The sequence below is a fragment of the Carassius gibelio genome, chromosome A16 (assembly GCF_023724105.1).
Source record: "Carassius gibelio isolate Cgi1373 ecotype wild population from Czech Republic chromosome A16, carGib1.2-hapl.c, whole genome shotgun sequence".
In the NCBI taxonomy this organism is placed as follows: Eukaryota; Metazoa; Chordata; class Actinopteri; order Cypriniformes; family Cyprinidae; genus Carassius; species Carassius gibelio.
Window position 1 is genome coordinate 6,485,567 of NC_068386.1, and position 25,371 is coordinate 6,510,937.

Genomic DNA, 25,371 nt, shown 5'->3' on the forward strand with positions numbered 1-25,371 from the left:
ATCCTCTTACACATACACTCATGCACACATCAGTAGAGTGGCAGACGGTCGGCGCTTGCAATCCCGCTGAGGGAACATTAACTGCCATGTGAACTTTATTAGAGAGCCCTGCTTTAATTATCAAAAGCCACTCAAAGCCGTGTTTGTTATTTGTGCCCAATAAGAGAAGAAAGGGTGAAAGATCAGGGCTGTGGTCAGTTGAGTAAAATATGTGTGTGTGTGCATGTGCGGAAGTTAAAGCCAGGTGTGCTGTAGTTTGAGACGTAGTAGTGTAATGTGCTCAGTGGACCGACCCCATGAGGAAAACAGAGGGGTTCATTAAAATGAGATGCGACTGCCACTACTACCACCAGAGAGTTGGGAAAACAAACAAACCTTCTAAATCACTCTTTCTGGGTCTGTTCCAAAACCTGGAAAGATGCATACCTAGATAGCATTTTGAGGTATCATAAGTAAACTGTTCCATTTGTTATGCTGCCTTTTGAGAGACCTTGTTTGGCAGAATTCTATTTTAGATGCACTGCAATTGACACATTATGGCCCATTTTCACAGACAGGGTTTATGTTAAAACAGGATTAGACCATAGGTCATTTAGGACATTTAAGTAGTGTTTTAGAATATGCCTTAGATAAAAACATTACAAGTGTGCATCTTGAGAAAAAACAATGAATCTGACATATTTTAAGATCAGTCAAGTTTCTTTCAGTTAAAACAGCCCAGACATGCATTTTAGTCTGGGACTAGGCTTAAGCCTTGTCTAGGAAACCGGAGGTATGTGTTTAAAAAAAATAAAATAAAAATAAATCTTTCATGAACATCAAGATTTATTTTTATTTTTCATTTTTAAGCACTTTGTGATACATTGTTTTTAAAAAGTATTATTACAATGTTTACTTTTATAATGTCATAAAAGTGGCATGTATTGCATGTGAGGTTGTTGATGAAATTGAATTTCTACAAATAAATAAATAATACTGTCCCAAATAACTAGAGCTGCTGTTTGGTAACAACCCTCCCACACCTTCAACCCCCTTCTAGTCACAATTAAGCAGAGACCCAAAATACCAGACCTTGTAACAGGATTAACTCTGTATGTTTAAAAGATAGAGGAAATAATTAGTCTTATTGCTGATAACAATAATCTGGTCATGTCATTATGAGCTCTGGTCCTGGTATTCGCTCAACTATTGTCTCTACTTATTTCCATCCTTCTCTCTCTCCTCAAACACTTAATGTTATGTGGATATGTGTGAATGCAGAGCAAGCATCTTTGTTGCCCTTTCCACTTTGCCACTTTCTTTTTCCTCCGATCTATAAGCACAAACAGACAATCATGGGTCTGCAATCTGCTTTAGATTAGAAAAAATTTCAAGTGACTGTTAAATTGATCTTTTTAGCAAAAACTTGGCCAAGAGAGGTAAAAAAGCCATCAGTGAGAGCTGTTATTGAAATAGGCAGCGGAATGTATTTGGGACAGACAATTCCAATCTATTCTTGTCTGCTTCAGACATTGTTGCATGTGGAACTAAAATAATATTGAGCAGCGGAATATCTGTAAACAAACTGTCAAAGCAGCAGAAAGGCACGTAGTGAGATAATCATTTGAATATATTCTCACAAAAGAAAGCTACAGATTTCTGTTGTGGATATCCAGTTTTGGCTTTTTAGTAAGCAGAAAGTCTTTAGATGAAAACCTTGTCTAATTTGAGATGGGGTGAATTAAATTTGGAGTTGCATTAATGGTGTTTCTACAGGATGAGGGCAAATCCAATCAAATCTTTGTAATCTGGTTTGCCAGGGTGAGGCTGACACCTCCTGCTTTAAAATCTCTTGCCCATCAATGTGCCACACAGCTGGTCTGGACTCAAAGCAGATGGACTGAAAGTGTTTTTCTTGCAGGATTAAACATAGGCCTACAACATGTAGTGTAAAAAAAAACCTTTCCTTTTCTGCTTTCGATAAATTCATTAAATAAAACAGATTATGTTTATTTTCAGATGCAACAGATAAGCTTTTTCCATCCACGTCTTTTTGTCCATTTCTCAGACCCTTAAACAGCATTCCATTATACTTCTTGGTTTCTTGTTCCTCCTTTCTGCACTCCATCATTGTTCTGATCGTCTGAGTCCTAGCACTGAAAGCCTCCAGCCCCGGGACGTCACTCAGTCTATAGGGTGAGAAATAGGCGTGAAGCTGGAGGTTAATATCCATGACTGGGAGATGAGAGATCGGCTGTGGCTGAACAGGACAGAGAGGCTCCACTGACTGACAGGAGCAGCATAAAAGCTCCTCACCTTCCTTCAAAGGGGCGAATCCAGGCCAGGAGGTCAGTATACGTATTTTAATGCACAGTGACAGTCTTCCGTGTCCACTGCTGCCCCATGACGCCCTGTGAGGCTGAAAAAAAGATGAGGGGATGATTGTGTCAAACCCCATTTGAAGGGACCATGGGAATCCCAAAGTTGGTTTATAGGATGAGCCAGTATCATCATGTCGAGATTTTAGACATTTAAGGTGCTTGTGGTAAAGTACTTTCAGTGTCAAGTGTAGGGATGGGACGAAATAGATTATTCAGAATAGATTTTTCGATTTATAATTTTTTTAAATGACATCAATTTGATATCGATTCTCAAAAGCCACGAATTGATCTTTTCCGGTATTCATTTCAGAACACATTTAAAGCAAGATCTGATTAACGATAATCTTATTACTCGTCTTATTTTAATCTTATTAATCTTATTAATCTTATTACTTGTCACCCTTATTTACCTTGCGCGATGTTACAACGGAAAGCCTGTCATTAATTCAGTGATTATGGCGGAGATACTGTTGATTATAATCAAGAAAAAACCCATATGCGTGGGTTTGCAGGTTTAATGCTATAGGAATACTATATATCTGCAGAAGATTTCCGCAATCAATAAATGAATGGCGCAGCGCACTACTAAAGCGGGGACGACGCTCTCAGTGTTTTCAGCTTCTGTCGTCTCACTATGATTGTCTTCATTAGCATTTTACTGTTTTATTTGAGAAAACTACAGTCATATCACATACACAGCAGCTGCAAGTTCCTCACGGCAAACCATCAAAATAAAAGTAACGTTATAGTTTAACATTAAGAAACGTCAGAATATATTACTATTTAGCAGTCTTAAGACTAAATGCTACCACTGCTACAGTAATACATATTAATAAATCTTTATTTTTAAAGGAATAGTCACATTTGTTTTTCTTTTTTAATATTAACAGTAAACCTCTGTTGTGCAGCACTTTATTTGCCAAAAAATAAAAGGGTTTAATTTTCATTTGATTAGGATAAATTAAATTAATATTTTATGCCTTCATCTGATTACCAGAAAAAAATAAGAAGAAAATTTTATAGGGCCCTATTATTGCTCAAAAAAGGACCCTATACAAAAAACTATAGGTTTAAAATACAAGCCTGTGGTTCTTAATTTTTTTTATTAATTCACCATCTGTAAACCGATGTTTACTGTTCATTTTTTAAAATATCAGTAGGATTTGTATTACTATATTCACTGAATGTAACAAAACTATAAATCTAGAATCAAATTGAATTGAGAGCTTGAGAATCTAAATCAAATCGAAATGGGACATCTGAATCAATATCCAGCCCTAGTCAAGTGTGGTATAGAATATGGCAGAGAGATTACTTGTTCCTACCATGGTTGGGGAAAATTTTATTTTTGAAGAATCAGTTAACCTTTCAATTTATGAGTGTTAAGCACAGAATCCTGAAATGAATCTGTTTGTCTGTCTGTTGGTCTACCCATTTATTAACTGATCGGCTACCGATCGCTATTGGCCGATAATTGCTTTGGGAAGTGTGAATGGCAGCCTTTTTAAAGGCAGATTTTATAAACTGATCTCAAGATCTCTGGTCTTACTTGCAAAAACTTCTCAACTTAGTTATTGTTGAAGGTTGCAGGATCAGCTTTGAAGTGACCAGCCAATAGTTGCATGAAAGTGTCCAAAACTTTTGCTGATAATAAGATGGTCAAAAAGGTTGAAGCAAGTTACCAGCTAAAACAGCTAAAGCTTCTACTTTGTAGCTGTGTCTGGCAGATCAATTCTCACTGAATTGTTTCTGGGTGCTGACTAATTGTTTCACGCGGTAATGGCCAGATCAGAGGGCCTCTGCCTTAATTGGTAGAACACAGTATGAGACAGATTAGAGGAATTAAGCATTAGAGGAAACAAAAGCCATTTATTGTCATCAGATAGGCCAGCACGATTAAGGTGAGCTTGCCAAATGGAAAAGAAACAAGTTTTAACCTGCTAAACCTGCCTTTCATGTCAGTGATATAAATAATTAAATAAATAATTTAGTGGAAGTGTATATACTGTATATTTAAAGAAAGTACAACGTTTTGGACAAACTTTGAAAGTTAGCTCTAGTTTGACAGTGGGAGTTTGTCGTGGAGTTTGAGTGGTCATGTTTCCTGCGACTGGAAAGATGGTTGTAATCTCTCTCTATTTAAAATGTCTGAAGCGCTATTGATCCCTCCGGCAATCATGCTAGAGAAACACTTGGTGTATTCATTATTGAATACTCCAACCTCTGTAAAAGTAGGATGAGTCTGTTTAATGAAAGGAAAAAAGGCAGACAGGTGCAGAGCACACTTGCCAATCACCGTATGTGTGATGAATAAGCAGAGAAAGGAATAGACAGAGCTGAGGAAAATTAGCTCTTCAGAGTTGGTCTGTGGGGTGAAGTGGCTGATGCAAGCCCAGTGGCTCCTCCTGAAATCCTCTTCAGGCCCAGACTTAGACCCTGGGCTGAAGTGAAAGCTTCCCCCTTAGTTTGATGCATCCCACTCCGTAAAGAAACATCCCACCTCTCCTTCCTCCCTTTCTCACTCCTACTCATTGGTGAATCACTCGCACTTCCTGCTGGTTTTTGCTATTATTCAAAGCTTGTTGTGCTGCCAGTGCTCCCGAAGGCAAACGCACATCAATCCTGACTAATCCAGCTCTCTGTAGAATGAAGATAAATAACACACTGCTCTCTCTCCCCCTTTTAATACATGTTAAATGAAGTGTGCCATCTGTGAGTTTTTTCTGGCAAAAGTTATAAGGCCTAATACATGTATTCTTAAAACCTTGCTGGAGGAATATGTAGAGCAGGTGTGCAATACAGAACAGTTTAATTTGCTATGGAAAAACATTTTTTATAAATAATTGAGCCATGAAGGAGAACCAAACATTTGTTATATCCTCTCATACTTTTTATTTATTTATCCAAATATATTACATTGATTGATTCACTAATTTCTCCTAATGTTATTTTAAATTTTTCAAATATTTAATTTTAATTCATCTATAATATTTTTGGAGATTTATTTGTGATTCATTTGATTAAATACATAATGCAATGTGATTTACATTTTTAATCGATTGGCAGCCCTAATTTTTAAGGGATTTTCTCTGGTGAGGTTTTGCAGGGATAATTTAGAGGTTTAATCATCACACCGCTTTTTGTTATAACTCTATCATCCTTAATGGAGGTGTACAATATTAATAGTACAAATGATCAACCTTAGGAGAGCATTTAATGGTCTCGTTGCAGGGACCTGGAGACCTTTTCTACAGCATTAGTCTCTGTTTCTCTCTCCCTCTCCCAGTCCCTCTTTCTCCCCCATCCTTTTCTTTCTATATCTCCTCATTGTTGCTAGAATGTTTCTGAAAGCAGTCAGCTTCTTTTGAATACATAAGCTTGGCTCAAATTGGAAATAATTCAAGACCATTTTAATCAAGCACATTAAGACATCAATATTTTAAATAATAGACCCATAATAGATCTTTGTCACAGTAGACAGCATATTTGATTTGACATAAATGAAGACAAGGCCGTGAGATACATTTATTTACACTCAGTATTTGGTATTGTAGTGTACATGAATGAAGATCATTAGGCTGGTGAAAGATCGAAATTATGTCTTTTTACAAATCAAGACAATACATTGTGAAAAACATGTTTTGTATATTTTAATTTTGTGTGTTAAATGGACTGTACAGCAGTCCCTCAAAGAAAGAAGAAAAGAGAATGATATCGACAAATAGGTGTGAGACTGAATACTCAGGAAGAAACATTAAATCAACTCGTCTGCAAGCATATGGGCATCTCAAAATAAAGATGCTGCAGAGCAATAGCACTCCTCTACATGATTCATTGAGCTTCACACAAATGTGTGACTTCATTGTCCTCTCTAATGTCCATTCACACAGAGATATAGAAATGTACCCTGTATAGTCGGTAGCATCTTTCATGTCTTAGGGGTTGATTTTTTTATTTTTATTTTTAAAGTAATAGATTGATTTTCCCCCATTATTTTCCAGATCACTTTTCAACTGTTTGTGAAAGTTTTTATTATGCCATTTACTTTTTAAATCCACTTTAAAGTTAGATTGTAAACATTTTCAAATAAAATGGCCAAACTGTTTGTCTTGTTAAGGCTAATTTTATTTAAATTGTCATAGAAATGTACAGTTAAATAATAATTAAATAATAAAAAAAATTATTTACAAAAGTTTACCAGAAAGATGACAGTGTCAGTTAATACCATGCTGGAGATAAGAAGTATTTCTAGTCAAGCTGTGATTTTGTTATTTCATGCTAAACGTTTGGACATATTATTTAATTGTATTTAGGAAACACAAAATGCTAGTATGAATTTATTTACATTTTATTAAAAAAAGGTCAAAATGCCATTTACATTATTGTTTTTCCTTGACACAACACTATTAAACACAACACATAATTTGAGATATGCTGAAAATCTTCATGAGTTTCAACAAAAATGACGTGTGAATTCTCCTGTGATGCATGTATGGCTACTTTCGGACACTATTGTTGGACAAATTAGTTTGGAAAGTGTATTTTAAGAGAAATTATTTTGTAAAAGTTCACAAAACTAAAATTGCTATTAGTTGAAGGAATATATATTACATTCAACTGAGCTTTTGTCAAGTTCTGATTATCAAAAAACAATTCTGTTGGATGGCTCATGTGGTGGAAAATATTGGTAAATTGTGGAATTTCTTGTATACTTGTATTTGAGACTCAGATGGTCATGTGTCATTTCAACACGTGACATCCATGCTGTATCCACTGTGCGTGTGCGTATGTGTGAATGTGTATGCATGTGTGAACACTGAGTCAGAGTTATGTGCGTTTGAGCTGGATGAGATAGACCTCACGAAACGCCAGCAGGATCTAGTAAGATTACACACTGTAATTGGCTCATCACCCATGTTTATGTAACCAGCACACTGCAAATGACTCTAGGTGTTGGAACATTACATAGAACATAAAGGTTTAATTACAATTTACATTAGTAAGAATGTGTATTGGTGTTTTGTATCAAGTTAGGCGCTTAAAAATAAACAGACGAATGGCAAAAATAATTTCCCTTGTCAGAAACTTGATTTGCAAGTTTTCGTCACCCCTTTTGATACTATTGCACTCTTGAAAATTAAGGTTCTAAAAGGGGGTTTTATCAGGAAAGCCATAGAAGAAACATCTGTGTTGCTCAATTAACCTTCCAGAGAACAGTTCTTAAAAGAATCTTTTTTTTTTTGGTGCAATGGAAAGTTTCCATGGATAAAAAAGGCAGACATGGACAGGTTTGAAAATGAGAGAGAGAGCTGACAAAAAGGCAAAGCAGCAAGTGAAGATGTGTGAATTTCAGAAGATGTTTTGCTGCTGAGACCAACACTGCTCCATCTTCCTTTTCCTCCCCTTCTCCCAACCTCCATTACTCTCCAGAGACAATTTACACACCATCTATCATTTCAGACAAATGTGTAGCATGTGGACAACTTTCTGAAGTTTTTGTTTTAAGAGAAACTTTGTCTGCAGCTGTTTTCCTGTTGCATCTCAGAGGTTAGACAGCTTCAGTCAGAGCGTTAGAGGAAAAAAAAGAGAAGAGGAGTGAGGTAAACAACTTTATCACTGGAAATCCGATTGGAGAGCTGGTATGAGTGGTTGCTTCTTATCTAGCTGCCTCCCAGCAGTGAGATCTTTTAAACAAGTGAAGGGAGGTTCAGGCTTTAGATTAGAGCCTCACCAGAACTTGAATTTCATAAAGCTCTGCAGTTTTTGTCAGATATCTCAGAGCCAAAGTGAGAAGAATGTAAAAAGTGGGTGAGTGGTTGAGGAACAGGGTTGAGAGAAGAAATGGATGCATAGGGAGCAGAGAAGAGGTAATGGGGGCAGAGATAGAGGCTTCCTTAATCAAACTTCAGATCCCAGAGTGAGAACTCAACACCAGAATCTAACAGCCCTCCAAGTCTCCAAGTCAGACTTCATGCACTTATACGAGAATGAAACAAGGGAGAGAGAATGAAACCAACTCAGAAATCTGAGGTAGACTTTGATGACTTCTTGTTTCCCATGATTCTGTTCTCCTGCAGGAAAGGATGCCATTGTGGCTGCTCAGTGAGATTAGGCCAGATTTACAGATTCTCACAGTCATTGTTTGGCATCTCTTTGAAAGTTGTTCACTCTTTGAAATCACAACTCCTCCCCAAACACATGGGCAGCTTTGCATTCTTTATTTTCCAGATTTTGGTAGCCATTTATGCAAACAAAAAGACAAATCTTCCTCTTTGATCGCCGAGCGATGACATTGCTCTTCTGGGATGCAGATTGAGCCGCGTTGTGTGTGTTTAGTGAGGGGGGTTGGGTACAAATAATTTTAGAATTATTTATTTTCTCTTATAATGTTTATTATATTGATCTAATCTATTATAATGATTTTATTCATTTTAATTTCAGTATAAATTTTAGGAATTTTGTTACCTGCAACTGTCATTTTTATTATATTTATATTTTATTTTTTAGGTTTAGTAATTTTAGCACTTCAGCTTCAATTTAGTAATTTCGGTTCGCTGCCTATGCAACATTTGAAGGTTTTTTTGAGTTTAAGTGTTTAATCAAATAAATATATTACAAACCCGATTCCAAAAAAGTTGGGACACAGAATGCAAATGTTAAAACAGAATGCAATTCAAATTTCAATATTTTATTCAGAATACAAAATAGATGAAATATCAAATGTTTAAATTGAGAAAATTTATAATTTTAAGGGAAAAATAAGTTGATTTTAAATTTCATGGCATCAACACATCTCAAAAATTTGCCACTGTGTGGCAACCCCTCTTCTTTTTATAACAGTCTGCAAACGTCTTGGGATTAAGGAGACAGGTTGCTCAAGTTTAGGAATAGGAATGTTGCCCCTTCTTGACTAAAATAGGCTTCTAGTTGCTCAACTGTCTTAGGTCTTCTTTTTTACATCTTCCTCTTTATGATGCGGCAGATGTTTTCTATGGGTAAAAGATCTGGACTGCCAGCTGGCCAATTTTAGAACCCATATCCTTCTTCTACTCAGCCATGATGTTGTAGTTGATGCAGTATATGGTCTGGCATTGTCATGTTGGAAAATGCAAGGTCTTCCCTGAAAGAGACAATGTCTGGATGGGAGCATATGTTGTTCTAGAACTTGGATATACCTTTCAGCATTGATGGTGCCTTTCCAGATGTGTAAGCTGCCCATGCTACGCACTCATGCAATCCCATACCATCAGAGATGCAGGCTTCTGAACTAACCGTTGATAACATCTTGGGTTGTCCTTGTTCTCTTTAGTACGGATGACATGGCGTCCCAGTTTTCCAAAAATAACTTAAAATGTTTATTTGTCTGACCACAGAACAGTTTTCTAGTTCCTATGGAAAGTCCATTCCTGTGCTTCTGGCTTCTTTTTTGACCTATAGAGTTTTAGTCTGCAACGGCGAATGGCATGGTGGATTGTGTTCACTGACAATGTTTTCTGGAAGTATTCCTGAGCCCATGTTGTGATTTCCATTACAGTAGTATCCTGAGGGCCCAAAGATCACGGGCATCCACTATGATTTTCCGGCCTTGACCCTTACGCAGAGACTATTCCAGATTCTTTGAATCTTTGGATGATATTATGCACTGTAGATGATGATGACTTCAAACTCTTTGCAATTTTTCTCTGAGAAACTGCTTTCTGATATTGCTCCACTATTTTTCGCTTCAGCATTGGGGGAGTTGGTGATCCTCTGCCCATCTTGACTTCTGAGAGACACTGCCACTCATACCCAATCATGTTACCCGTTGACCTAATAAGTTGCAAATTGGTCCTCTAGCTGTTTCTTATATGTATATTTACCTTTTTCGACATCTTATTGCTACCTGTGCCAACTTTTTTGGAATGTGTAGCTCTCATGAAATCCAAAATGAGCCAATATTTGGCATGACATTTCAAAATGTCTCACTTTCAACATTTGATATGTTATCTATATTCTATTGTGAATAAAATATAGGTTTATGAGATTTGTAAATTATTCCATTCATTTTTTACTCACAATTTGTACAGTGTCCCAACTTTTTTGAAATCAGGTTTGTATTTTATTTTCATTTATTTTACCTTTGTTTTAGTTGAAAATAACAACACTGATTGGGTACGTGTTTGTTTGGGTACATAGGAAAACCCACCATTAGACGGTCAGACGGAGAAACCCCAAACCTAATTTGTGGCACAGCTGTAGGTACCTTTCATCTCTCCCAAACGCAGGCGGTTCTGCTTTCTCTTCATCTTTTAGTGTTTGAAAACATTAGCATTCATGTGCCTATGTGTGCGTCTGCTTTTTGAAGACAAGCCCAGCGGGTCTGCCAGGGTCCCAACCAGATCTGTGTGCCACTTCTTCACAGAATCACTTGAGCGGAAAATCTAGAAGTAAAGGGAAGCATTTCACCTGAATGGGACATGGGAATGTTGGCAGTGGAGCTCTGCAATTTCCCTGTGGTGATTCAGGAGGCCGGAAGAATGGCTGGAAGTTTTTCAGGATTTGCCACTATGCTCAACCAGACCAGCATGCTGACTGTTCCAGCGCTGCACTTCTCCATTCAGAAGAAAGAGTGTAGCCTCAACAGGGGTTAACGACAAATACAAGTACATTCAGCTTTGAGGAAATGAGCTTTCTTAAGAGAACACCAACCCTCCTTTGGTTTCCGAGGGCTTTAGGTCATTATCTTTATCTATAATTGCTTTTGTTAAAATGGAATGATCTATTGGCACAAATCCTGCACTTTACATGTTTTCCATTATTTTTATTCTTGTAGTGTGCTATGCATGAGTGAGGGAAGGATCCACTTTGTTTTTTCTCATCCTGTTGGAGCATCATAAATCTAACCAGACATATGATATCCTAATGAATAATGAATAGCAAATCTCTTTCTTGCTCTCTTTTTGATTCTCTCTCTCTTCTGTTGTTGTCTATAGAGACGCTAAGGCCTGAAATGCACATTTCAACAAAGAACAGCAATTATGCTTCTCATTTGCATGACTTAACATGCATTTGCATGTGCTTGCGCAAAGGGCTTTGTGTACAGCGTGTGTTTAACACGGCAGAACGTCGAGCCGTTAACAAGCTGGATCCTGAGACCGAGCCTAATGGACAACAGCCCTCCTGGAAGTTTAATGAATCTTTGCTCAAAAACATAGTGAGAGGTGGACAGACAGACGGAGTGACAGACAGAGACATTAGCTTGAAGACTTACATACTCTGCTAAAGCTACAGAAGCTTCATTTTACATGTGGTTGCAAAAATCTGCTGATATTGGGGATTTTTTTTTTTTAATCATCGGTCAGTTGATAATAATTTTTTTATTCAACAAATAGAAAAAATAACTTTATGATTTTACATTTTGATAATACATTTGTCATAACCTAAAAATCAACTTTAAAAACACTAATAATTAAGTAATACTATTAAATGTTACCTATAGCAAATTCCAAAAATCATTTGTCTTCATACAAAAATGTATAAAATTTTAGTCACCACCATTTATTGGCCATTGGCCATGAAAATGAAATGAATTACCAAGTTATTGGTATCATCCAGAATTTTAATACTGGTGTATCCCCATTTAGAAATGTGTCGGTAGCTGAGCAATAATGTCTTACATAATCCATGGGATGTTCAGGGGGTTCCTTGTTGTCCATTAAATACAAATCTGAGAAGATATATCAGTATCCATTATGTTTTTTTTTTTTTTTTATTTCCTAAATCATGAATATGATATGAGCCCTCGCATCAATTTTTCAGGGCTTTATTTTTTAATGCTGAACAAAAGCTCTCAGATATTCATAATTCAAGTGACAGTTTCCATGTTTTAGATTATTCTATTTCCACAGAGCTTATGAAATGTGGATCTGAGAAATTTGCTTGATGATGAAAACCACATTGAAAATAGTTTTTATTCAGGGACCAGTTATTGTTAATGTGAGGACTGGTGAATTATTGAGAATGTGTCTTGAGGGTGCAATGTGAAAAATGGGAAGTACTATACACTAACTTCTTGAGTCTACACTCTCTCTGTCTCCATTTCTCATATGTCTTTCTTTGAGGTGGTTAAGGGCTCAAAAACAGCTATTTATTACAGTGGTTTGGAATATTAAGCTCAACAAGAATGTATCTGTTTTTATCTTTTTTAACTGTTCCTCTGCTCACTTATCTTTGCCATTCATTGTTTAAGTGCTCCACATGGACTGAGCATTCCCTTCCATCACACCTGTCTTACATTACAAAAGAAACTAAGCTCCCTGATGAACAGATTGATTTATTTTTCTAAATAAGCTGCAGGTAGTGACTTCTGTACCCACAGGAGAATTTAAGAGCATCCGATGAGACTGTTTCACAAGCACATGAAGCTTACTGCGTGACAATTCTTATTGCTAGTGTGGAACTTTTTTATGAGATACACTGTAAATATATATCCCCTAGGAACTGTTTATTGCTCAGATGTTGCTCTTTCAGAGGTCTGGAGATCTTTTTAGATATGTTTTGTTCTTTGTTTCTTGTAAAACTATATTTCCTAGAATAAATAAATATATACATGCATACACCACATACTGTATGTATGTGGATAAAGTTGGACATACTTATATATCCAACTATATATATTTAGAGCTGGGTGATAATATACGAGGGGAGGTTTTCTGTATAACTTATATCACTTTACGTGAGTGCACTGCTTAAAAAAATAATCAGGTGAGAAGTTCTTGTATGTTTCATTTAAGTTTCAACTTGTTCTCAGGTGATATCTGAAATATTAGAGGGAACAAATTTGACAATTATTGACATACAGTAGAATTCTAGAGCAATAAAATTATAAAGTTTTGTATAATATGGATTAATATGGATCATTTGGCTCTAAAATTATTTAATGAAAATTATTTGAGTTTATATTGAGATCTCTCAGACTTATGATTGAAGACTTTTGGTAGAGTCTTCTGTTTTTTCTTTTGAAAAATATTGGTAAGTGGAAGTCTTTATTTTTATCTCATCACTGTCTAGTGATGTCTTCCCACATGGTCACTACTAAACACAGTTTGGTGTTCATTTCCATTCTAATGAAGGAGTAGAAACCACAAATGGAGCACAAGAGTTCCAAGTCATAGTTTGTAAAGTCACTTTTAGATTTATTTATTTATTTATTTAGAGGGAGAGAGAGAGCAATCTCAATGGTGTAAGGGTGTCTGCAGTTTTCCTAACATCAGTTTGAAAATGTTTCCCATGGTCCCCTCTTCAGAAAAGCCTGTCAGACTCCAGCGAGGTAATTGAGTTTCTGCAGAGGCAAAATGAAACTGAAGTTTCAGCAGCAGCATCAAAGGGAAAGGCGCTGCTTGTGGTTTGTCTACTCCTCACAGCCAATGCAATCGATTTAATTCCTTGTAGTAAAGGGGGGAGTGGACAGATGGATCCAGGATCAGGTAGCTCATAGATCCAGCAGAGTTCTGCAGAGCACCTCTATGACATGTGAGATAAAAATGACTTGATGTGCAAATTGATGTATATAAACACCCTGAAAGTAAAAGTACCTCTCGTCGGTGGACACAGGCCTTTAATCACATATTGATGGTATGTTGTGGTAAACAAACCCTTGCTATATCGCTTTAACCCGGTGATTTTCAAAGTGTGGGGTGCACCCCCAAAAGCAGTGCCACTGTTCTTTTATTTAGTATGTTGTAAAGATATCATGGCATACCATTTTTTATAATTAAATAATTTTGTGTACTTTGTTAACATAAAGTAATTGAACAATACAAAATAATTTAACAATGTAAAGCCTTCTGGCATAAAGTATAACAAAAACAGTGAATGCTGTAAACAGTTGTGCTGCTTAATATTTTTGTGGAAGCTTTTATGCTTTGTTTCTTTCTTTCACTGTTTTTTATACTTTGTCAGTAGGCTTACATTGTCATGGGACAGCACAGGACTAAAATTACTTTTTAAATTATATTAAAATTGAAGACAGTTCTTTTAACAGTTCTTTTAAATTCTACAAACCCGATTCCAAAAAAGCTGGGACTCTGTACAAATTAGTAAAAAAGGAAATGGAATAATTAACAAACCTCATGAATGTATATTTTATTCACAATAGAATATAGATAACATATCAAATGTTGAAAGTGAGACATTTTGAAATGTCATGCCAAATATTGGCTCTTTTTGGATTTACATTCCAAAAAAGCTGGATTTCATGAGAGCTACACATTCCAAAAAAGTTGGGACAGGTAGCAATAAGAGGTCGGAAAAGGTAAATGTACATATAAGGAACAGCTGGAGGACCAATTTGCAACTTATTAGGTCAATGGGTAACATGATTGGGTATGAGTGGCAGTGTCTCTCAGAAGTCAAGATGGGCAGAGGATCACCAACTCCCCCAATGCTGCGGCGAAAAATAGTGGAGTAAAATCAGTAAGGAGTTTCTCAGAGAAAAATGGCAAAGATTTTGAAGTTATCAGTATCTACAGTGTATAATATCATCAAAAGATTCAGAGAATCTGGAACAATCTCTGTGCGTAAGGGTCAAGGCCGGAAAACCATACTGGATGCCGGTGATCTTCGGGCCCTTAGACGGCACTGCATCACAAAAGGCACATGGAAATCACAACATAAGCTCAGGAATACTTCCAGAAAACATTGTCGGTGAACACAAAACTTTGAAACTTCCACATCATTGCATTCTGTTTTTATTCACATTTTTTATTCATTTTATATTTTTTGGAGTCGGGTTTGTAATTATTTTACATCTTTGATCAAATACATTCATCCTTGGTAAGCAAGAGAAGCAAGAATTTTCTTCTTCTTTAAAAGTATCACTAAGGCATCAACAATAACAATTAAGAACCAGTACTTTAATATATACAGTGAAAAGCCATTTGAAATGACAGGTGTCACATAAAGACATGTCAGACAAGGTTAGACAGTCCAGACTTGATTGAGGTGATCAGTTAACTCATCAAATACAAAGTTAACTTGTTTTCCACCTCCGCTCAGGGCTTCTTCACCCTCTACTCTTTATGGTTTCAGTCTGCCTAGATGTGGTATGGAGCGCATGAGTGAGGGGACATAGAGAGGAGCTCTCACCTTTTAAAGACTCTTGGTCTGAGTTGAAGCAGATCAGAGGTAATGAGATATCCTTTGAAATAACGGCTCCACTCCATCCAGGAGAGTGAGAGAGAGCATGTGCCTCACTGGCAGGCTTCCTTTGAGAGGTGTGTGCTAGTGCTGATCACGTTCATTATCTCATCTTAGGACCAGCAGCCGTAACCCTTGCACACACATGCACATCCTCTAATTGAGTTTCTGTGTTGTGCTGACTGGTCTTTGATTTGCCCACGAGTGGTCAAAGAGACTTGCCTTCTGTGCTTGCCTTCCATGTTTCTAAGCCTTTTACTATCTCTCTCTGTGTCTGTGGTCAGATAGCTTCTTAATCCCAGCATCCCAGATAACATATTGACACACTCTAATAATCTACAGAAAAAGATTAGAAAAAGAAATTAGACGGCAGTTTGACCCTCTGTTGGAAAGCCGGGTCTTTCCAGCTCAAGGTGGTACAGCTGTGTGGTATCTGGTCCAGGCTGGTCTGAGCACCAGCAATAAATCTGTTAACATGTTTTAACAGTCGTTTTATCAGTCAGAGCTCTTGACTAAGATTGCCTACCAGCTCAATCAGGACTCAGCTAGCTTGTAGCATAATTGGTCAACCACTTAAACTGGGTCATTAAACAGACACTATATGAGGTACATTTTGTCAACATTTAGTTGATTTCATGTTGACTTTAAGATGGTTTTAGCTGGATTATCCAAAAGGGCACTTAAAAAAATTGTCATAGGAGTTAGAAAATGTACTGATTCTTTAAATACCTAGAGACCAATATGCTGATATGAATGTAACACCAAGTTTAAAAAAAAAATCTAATTAGCCTTTCGCCGAGCCCCGCCCCCCTTAGTTACTGTTGCTATGTCTGACAAACAAATGGTCAAATATGACAGATTACCATGAAGGGAAGAGGTATACCCATGCGTGTCAGTGACCTTTTTTGGAGCAATACCTCCGCGATATCCTCCAGATCGAGGCAAAAGGGGTTACAGTATGCAGTGGAGGGATATATTCAAAATATAAAAATACGCAATGAAGGAGACACGCTACTATCGAGGCTAATGCTTACCGGTCTCAAGCGAAATCTGAGAAACCCCATGACCTGTACCTCAAATGCAACGAGCACAGCCTTGTGGACCAGTCATGCTCTTGCACTGCCGCGTAAGTTCTCTTTCATATGTTATGGTCAATTATTGTCTATTGCGAGTAGCTATTTTGTTCAAATACAAGGGTATGTTAGCTAGCTAAATCTACATGTGCGTCAAAGCCATTCAAAGCAACTAACATTTCTCTGTTGTTTTGAGAATAGCCGTTTTGAGAATCAGAATGTTTAATTTCCATTGTTGATGAAAAGAATTCACAAATAGAAAAATTGCTTTGGCTTAAAAGGTGCATAACAGATAAAATTATCTGTTAAAGAAAAAAATAAAATAAAAAAAATAAGGCATTCAGATATCCATTTTATTTGATTATATTATATTATGGGGTGGCTGGCGCAGTGGATAAGACACATGCCTTTGGTGTGAGAGACCTGGATTTGAATCCACTGTGAGACACAAATGTGTCCCTGAGCAAGACACTTAACCCCTAGTTGCTCCAGAGGTGTGCGACCTCTGACTTATATAGCAATTGTAGGTCACTCTGGATAAAAGCGTCAGCTAAATTAATAATGTAATGTAATTATCTGTTATGCAACCCTAACTAAGCCAAGTCCTAGTTGTAAATTATGTTAATCAATGGATATAAAATATTCTGATTCTGAAAACAGCTTATACTAATAACATAACTAATAACATTAATAACTAATGCTACTTCTGTAATTCTTCTTAATTTAGTTCACCAGGGTTTTGATCTCATATTGTGTTCCTGATGCTCACACTACACCTGTGCCGTGCCAGACATAGCTTTGGTCCAATTTGTGTTCTTGCCTCTAGTTAGTAGATCTAGATAACACAGAAACTATTTAGCTGTTAGTCTTACCTTTGAGCAGACGTATTTATGCTTTGTTAGACACATTTAACTGGGAGTGGGGCCGCCCACACTGTTTTATCCATTGTAGCACCGCTCAGGTTGTGTTTTCGGGTTTTGGGAATGGAAAGAACACATCTCCTCCAGACAATATCTCTGGGTATCTAGTGTCCGATTTACAAATGGCGTGAGCGCACTGCTTCACCATCTTGCTTGGAGTCAATGTTTGTCGGAACTGCTTACATAGTAACGGTTGCTATGATGTGTGATTGCACAATGGCCGTTTTGGGGGAGGGTCCGGCGAAAGGCTAATTGAAGAACCTTGATGCAGAGAAAATTCCAGAAGATGGTTCTTTGCCGAACTATTTCTTTATTTTTAAAAATATGTGTCTGATTTTAGCCTGGTTTCCACAGAAAGGAGGAACAGTTGGCAACTGGTTTAAAGCAGTGCATGTTTGTTTGTATGTTTTTGTGGTTTAGGTCAGTGCTGTGCTGTCCGGTGTGGCGGGTCCCACTGTATTTCACTGTGAAGTGAGGATATGTGTCCACAAACAGCCTCAGGGCTTTCAATTAGATTTCAGCCGCTGAAGTGAGAAGGAAATAAACAGCAAGAGGATAAAAGGGGAGTGAAAGTGAGAGAGAAAACACATCACAAAGATTGAGGAGCTACCTCTTAGTCATGTTGCATTTATCTAAGTGGTTTCTCTCCTCTGTGTAACAGCCTCACTGCTCAGAGATGTATTGCTTGTATTTTAGATGACAGTGTATGAAATATACAACATGCCTGAGCTTTGATATAACATAGAAGAGTATATAGCAGTTGCTTTCGTCAGTTAGATACAAAAACAGTGTGTGTGTATGGTGTGTGTATGAACATCCCACACAGAGGTCGGTTTGAAATCAACAGAACAGAAGAAACATAATTATATGTGTTTAGTTCCTCCCCTCATCTCTCTCTCTGCGTGCTCTCATCAACGGTGAAAAATGTGCTTAATTAACCTGCAGGAAACTTTGTGAATGTGTATGATGCGTGGAAGCGTGTGTGTAAAATGTGTTTCTTTTTCAATAGCTGCATGTCATTGTAGTGGATTTCTCTGTGTAAATGTGATACATTATTACTAGTATTACTAGATGCTTTTGACATTATAAATCAGATTGCCTGATATAACCAACCAGATATGTGTGCACCTATGATATGTGTGTTTGTGTGTAATATATGAATATATGTGGGCCGCAATGCAAGATCATTAATCAGGATACACTGTGCTTTCGTGCTCTGGCTGGGTCAGAATAGCCCACAGAGTCTACAGACACACACAGTACTTCAGTAATGAGGTCCTGTCTGTGTCACACACTGCCCTCTGTCACAGCCTACAGATTAGTATGCACACTTACACACCTACAGTACACTAACGGTCATTCTTACTCTCCCTTTGTGTGCGTTTGGGTGTTTGGTTCATCAAGCTAAAGTCCTTTCTCCTTGCTCAGTGTGAGATGTTGTTTCCACTCCTGGATCGTTTGGGGCATTTGTTTCAGAACCTGATGTTATTTTGCTCATTCGTTAATTGCATTTTGGAATATATGAAGTTGGCAGTTGTGCTTGAATCCACACCAAAACAATTGGTTTGAGATAACCTGAATGAGGTGGTCTTACCCTGATTGAAAAGAAATGCTGGAGCAGATCAGTGGGGATATTTTGCTTATGCTGATGTTTTGTGCAGATAACTACAACTGAAACCCAAAGTAGTGTAAAAAATCTGTTTCTTTTCACATATCGCTCACTCTTTGAGACGTCTCACCCGAAGGAATTTCAATGTGCAGTTCATGGGTGGGGGAGACAGAGAGTGAAAGACAAAGGCCCTGATTTGAAAACTTAATTACATCCCTGGAAAAGCATGTCATCAGAACAACAATGGCATATACATTGTTGAGTGTTTAATTGAACATGAAGAGAGCTCTCTTTTTAGACCCGCAATGCAAAAACTGCTTCTGCCTGCCCAGCAAGGACAAGGCAATTATGTGAGCTCACCAGCATGCTTTTTGCATGTCACAAAGACTTAACCCTGCAAAGCGGAGACTTGACTCGGGGGGACACTTGCACTGTCCAAGTCACCATGACAACTTGGTCTACACTGTCATTTACCAGGACACCTGCAAGTCTTTCCCTATGCTGTTTGTGTGTCTGTGTGATTCCAGATCATCTGTTCAGGTGGTCCTTTAGGGAGGTATCTGGCTGCAATAGAGACTTCAGCAACATGGTATCAAACAGACCAACAATGGCACAATTTTCAAGATGGTGGAGTTTTTTCAAACAGGTAGTTTTCCCCAAAATTAAAATTTTAAGTCACCATGAAGTCAAAATGTTTTTTTATTTTTCTTAATTTTTTATGGAATAATGCCGTTTTTTTTAAATAAATGTATTATTATTGTTATTATTATTTTATTAAAATGTGCACAAGGACTGGGCAATAATTCCTCCTTTCCAGAAACCTGTCACTCACACGAGATCGCAAAGATTCATGAATCTAGCCTGGCCTTTCATTTTTACTTTGTTCGGATAAATGTAACAAAAGAGAAGAAAAGATGTTTGTAATTTACATTTAATGTAGACTTTAAAGGGGTCATGAACTGAGAAATCAACATTCCCTTGATCTTTTGAAATATAAGAGGTCATTGTGCTATAAAAAAAACAATCTATAAGTATCAAAAATGTTCTTGTTAGCCTAAAAACATTGAATTCAAGACCTGGATCAATGAATGAATGAATCATTCAAATCATTTGAGCAGGTTTTGCAGAATGAATCTACAGATTCATAGGAGTCAAACCAACAGTTCATTCATGAATCATTTAATTCAGACATCACTGCTATTTTTCATTAATTCAAATTAATATGTTATGAATTGCTTTAATTTCAGCCCCGAAGATAATTTAATAATTGGAATTTGATGTTTTTTTCCATAATTTAAGGTGACACCCACAGTATTCATTGATTTTCAAATTTTTAGTGACTTTATTAATTTTGTTCTGAAGAAGAAATAAAATCATACAGGGTTGGAATGACATGAGAGTGAGTAAATGGTAGAATTTTCATTAACCAAATTATCTGCACTTTATTAAAGATTTAAAACGAAAAGCATGTATATATATATAATGAATATAATGAAAATAAATAATGAAGAATTACTTAAATCTGTTCAATTCTGAAAGAGCTAGCTCTAAGCAATGCAATTTTCCTGTTGTTTGTTTCATGCCCTTATATTTGAATCACCATTGCAAAAAAAAATAAAAATGGCAACAAAAGAAAAGCTGCACATGTTTGATGTGGTTGAAGACCATTTAAGTCTCTTTGAATGGAATCTAATTTTCCTCTGTCGGCATCAGCTTCTGTTGCATCCTCTCGCCAAATTACCGTACACCAAATTAGGCCAAAAACAACACAGCACACACCCGTTTCCGTCCCTCTTTTTGTATCCGCTTTTGATCTTTTTTTTTTTTTTTTTTTTTATGTAACAATCCGTGACATCTTCTGTATTGATTTTCAAATTAGTGTGGAGCTTTGGATGGACTTAATGAAATTCACCAGCTATTTATATACCGACCATATTATATCCGATGCTTTGCTTCACCGCAGTCTGTGCTTAGCATGGATAAACGAGGCCAAAACAAATGCACGAAAGCCTTTGCACTTTCTTCTCCATTTTTTTCTCACGTTATCTGAACTTGTAAACTGCGATGCCATACAGATCAAGTGATTGTTTCGTTGTATTTTATGTATAGGGTGAGAAAGAGATCAAAGTTGGGATTCCATATTGTTCTTTTGAAACAAAGAGTAAGATGCCCAGTCATGAAATGGATAGTAAAAACCCGCTGTTTCTTTACCAGACGGTCTTGTAATTTCTATCATCGATAAAAGGGATTTATACACTTTCCTTTCTCTCTCATTCTCCTGATCCGAGGGGTGTTTATCTATCTTCAGGATGTGGTGATTCTGTGACAGCTGTTTTGGAGGAGTTGAGTAGAGATCCCTTTGCTGGAAGCCTCGCCAGGGTTCCTCGGGTGTCCCTTGAACTGCCCTCTTCCCCGCTGAAGGTTTGTTGACTGAGCCTGTGGCTCATTATCCTCTCAGGTGTGGGTGTTTGGGTTTGATCCACATCTGTTCGGCCTTTAGGCCACTTCAGCGGTGGGCTGCACAAAGAACTCTGTGTGAGGTAGGAAAGGTCGCTTCTTATGTCTGTGTGTCCATGTGGAGAACACAGATCTTTAGAGACCCATGAAGATGTGGAGCCCCTAAAGTACACAAACAGTACCAGACAAAGTCAACGTGTCTGTTCTGTCTGCGCTCTCACTCCACATGAAGTCACCTACTTTTGTGTCATTTAACATAATTTGGCCAAAAACCCTCAATGCGTTCTCCCATCTTGAGATATGATTCAGAGCTGCCTGGTGAAGAAAGCTTCTTTTAACAAACTAGAATTTTACTTAATTCAACTTAATATATATTTGCATAAAATGTAAATAACATAAAATATTTTTTTTATTTAATGTAAAATAATAAATGCTTGTATCCTTTTCATATATACTTTATAGTACAAAAATTATATATATTTATTATTTTACATTATTATTACAATATTGTTTACATGCAAATTTTACATTACATACAAAATGTTATAATTATATTATATTCATATCTGATAAATAAACATTTTTATTGAATAAACAATATTTTTTGAAAATGTTATCTTTATATTTTTACTTTTTTATTTATTACACTATACACTTAAGTATTAGCTACTAAGTTACTGTATTGTGAATTTATATTTTTAAAACTTGTTTTTGTTATTGAACTTTAGTGTGTTGTAACAGTTCATATGTATGGGCATTATATGCAGAAATTTTATCTACATTTAAACATTGCTAGTGCATGATCAGTGTTATTCTCATATTTTCATCAACAGTATATTTTTGGTCTTTTGTCATAAATTTAGCGCAGAATATTTAGCAAGTATTATCCTTTCACGAGAATATACAGTTCCTGTATATTGTAATCCTGTAATAAAATATTATTCAATAAGGCATTACTATTCTGTTCCTTGCTGTGTTGCTAAAGCCAAAGTTCCTTCATTTGGATACATTTATGCATGCATTTGGCATACATCTTGCTAGGTTCAGTCGTGTAGACCACTGATAATTTATCTGTATTATCATCAAACATCAGTGAATCACAGTGCCAAGTGGACAGCCACAGAATTTGATTACACCAACAGCAGCTTTGATAGGATGTACATGCATTTGCATAGAGAATGTCATTTTTTGTTGACTTTAACATGTGCAGTGATCTGTGGGGGTATGTTGGTTTGTGTTTTTGCTCTGCTTGTATTGATGTGGCTTTATCTATTTGACTGGCTGCTCAACTTGAGCTCCATCCATCCGTTTGCACGACACATCATGCCTCCATAGACGATCACAGCACAGAGACATGGAAACATAGAGGTGAGACACACAAGCCCCCGACCCTTGTATCTCTTTTGCTCTCATTGTGTCTTTTGTCTTTTCCTTGCATCTCCCTCAATCAGTCTCTCTTCACATACTCCTGAGCATGGCTATGAAAAGCAGGAAGTGAGGTTAGTGGTAGTATGTTCCCTGTTGACTAGGTGCTTAGAAGTGAAGTTTTTCTTATTTACACTCGTCTCACTTTTTCGTGAAATGTCAAAAACAACACGATGCAAGTCTGGAAACAAACATACAACAGAGAAAAGAGAACACAAAAACACCCACAAAAAAGATATTTCTCCTCTGATAAGTCGCTCCTTTCTCTGTCTGATCTTCTGAGGCCGTCTGAGGGAGCAGATCGTGTCTCTGACAGCAAACTTCCTCAGGACCTACAGGGGAAGTCAGAGATGACGTGTTCTACAGAAATCTCATTCCTGTCTTGCAGCCGAGCATCCTCGGGCTGAAAGACAGTCTGAAGCCAAGAGGCATCACTGAACTCTGGCTGAAGGCTTTCTCTACCCGTCCTGCTCTTTTGGTTGGTATTGAGATTAGACTATGTGCTTTCGGGGGCTATAGATGCAACACTGTAGCTCGGTAGATATGTTTGGGATTGTTTTGCTGAGATTACAGAGATTGTGAAAAACATTATGAACATCCTCCAAAAAGAAGACAATGAAAATTATAAAACAAGAAGAGTATCACAAGAAGGAAGATGACAAGCCTTGAATTTCTCTTATTAGGACCCATGGTTGGATAATTTGCTCATGATCTTGATCATCCAAGTGGATTAAACTGTACTTTTGGTTTTTATGCCTGTTTTTCACCTGTTTCAATTTTATTTACAAAAAGATCTTTAATCGCATAACAATAATAATAATATTAACAATAATACAATTATGTTTTTATCATTGCTATGTGTTACTAAGGTGTTGCTATAATGCCGATGGTTTCCAGCACAAGTTCTCAGTTCCCTTTGAAACAGTTTCTGCTTCCTCCCATAATAGTAATAAAAAAGTATTTTCTAATTTACAATAATTAATTAATTAGCCTTAAAGAAGAGAAATTGTCTTTTGAAAAACAATTATTTAGTCTTATATTTTTCTCGTAAATAGCTGAATTAGATTTTACAAGATGACTTGCATTATTTAATGTATTGCAATGCATAAAAAAAATCTACATCTTAGATTTAGATTTAGTTTTATATTTTTTACTGATAAATACCTGAATTAACTAGGTGGACTTACATTGCTATATTCTGTTTTGTAATGCATAAAACATACATATTGTGAATCTTCATTTAATTTGATATTTTGTCCTGATATATTTGAATAATTAAATCAACTTTTTTTGTAGACTTCCATTGTTATTTTACATATTGTAATGCATAAAATGCACAATAAAAATGCAAAAGTCTACAGTATCCCAAAATAAACAAGTGAACGAAGTGCTTTTGGTATGTGATAAATTAAAATCATATTTGTCTGTTTCTCTCTCTGTAGGTGATGAATGGTACCTTTGCTGGCTGACACTGACCCTCCCCAACCTGTCAGATGTGCAGTGGGCAATGTTCCCCTACCCCTACCTGGCAGCTGTCGGTCCTGACACTGGTGCTGGCTCTGTGGTCTACAAGCTCTTGGCCCGAAGTGGTGATAGCTCTTTGGGAACTGCTAACTTCCTTTTAGTTGATGGTGGGTTTGATTGGTGGACTATTTGATAATCGTAAAACTGTCAATACAATCACTCTGCCAGTTAAAACGCTGGCCCACTTTAGATGGAAAGGGAATTAGACTGATGTCTCACATGCAGACACACATTATATGATCAATAATTTTAAACCCTTGAAATTTGAAACTTGAAGCTCAGGTTTGAGATCAATTCAAAGACTGGTAGGAAACATCAGCCCCCCCGCCCCACCCAGCCAGTTAATTACTGTACAATGTAATAGAAATGGCATAATATGCTAAGCCACTAATGCAATTCTTGCCATTTCCATAGTTGTTCACTCTGAGTAAAGTGATTTAACTGATTGCACAGAGAGCAGCAAAGGTTAAATGAATCGCAGGCATTATTAGAGTTCTGTCTAATTAATCAGAAGCCAATGGACTAAACAATATCTAAACGTACAGCTCTGATCTGCCCATGTATGTGTTAGTGTCTGTGTGCGTTGGGATAGGTGTGCTGTACTAGTTTTATTGTACCTCCAGGACATCTTCAGAAACATCATAACCTCTCATAATGGTTAGTCATTCATCATCTGATACGTTGTGACATTACAAAATTACTTCTCTGGTCCATAAGGATTTAAACTTTGCTATAAATATTCTGTCTCCAGTGGTATTACACTCAGATGTTTATAAACTCTGTGAATCGGTGGCGTTGCCTATAGTGCTCTTTCTCCTAGTATTTGA

General features: G+C 36.9%; 1 protein-coding gene across 1 annotated transcript in view; it reads left to right on the forward strand.

The window, feature by feature from the left end:
- LOC128031157 (neural-cadherin) overlaps nt 1-25,371 on the forward strand; it is a 102,611-nt gene that overhangs the window by 22,484 nt on the left and 54,756 nt on the right. Inside the window, exon 2 of the mRNA XM_052619394.1 lies at nt 24,463-24,651. Within this exon, the coding sequence (XP_052475354.1) occupies nt 24,463-24,651 (189 nt within the window). The remainder of the gene's footprint in view (nt 1-24,462; nt 24,652-25,371) is intronic.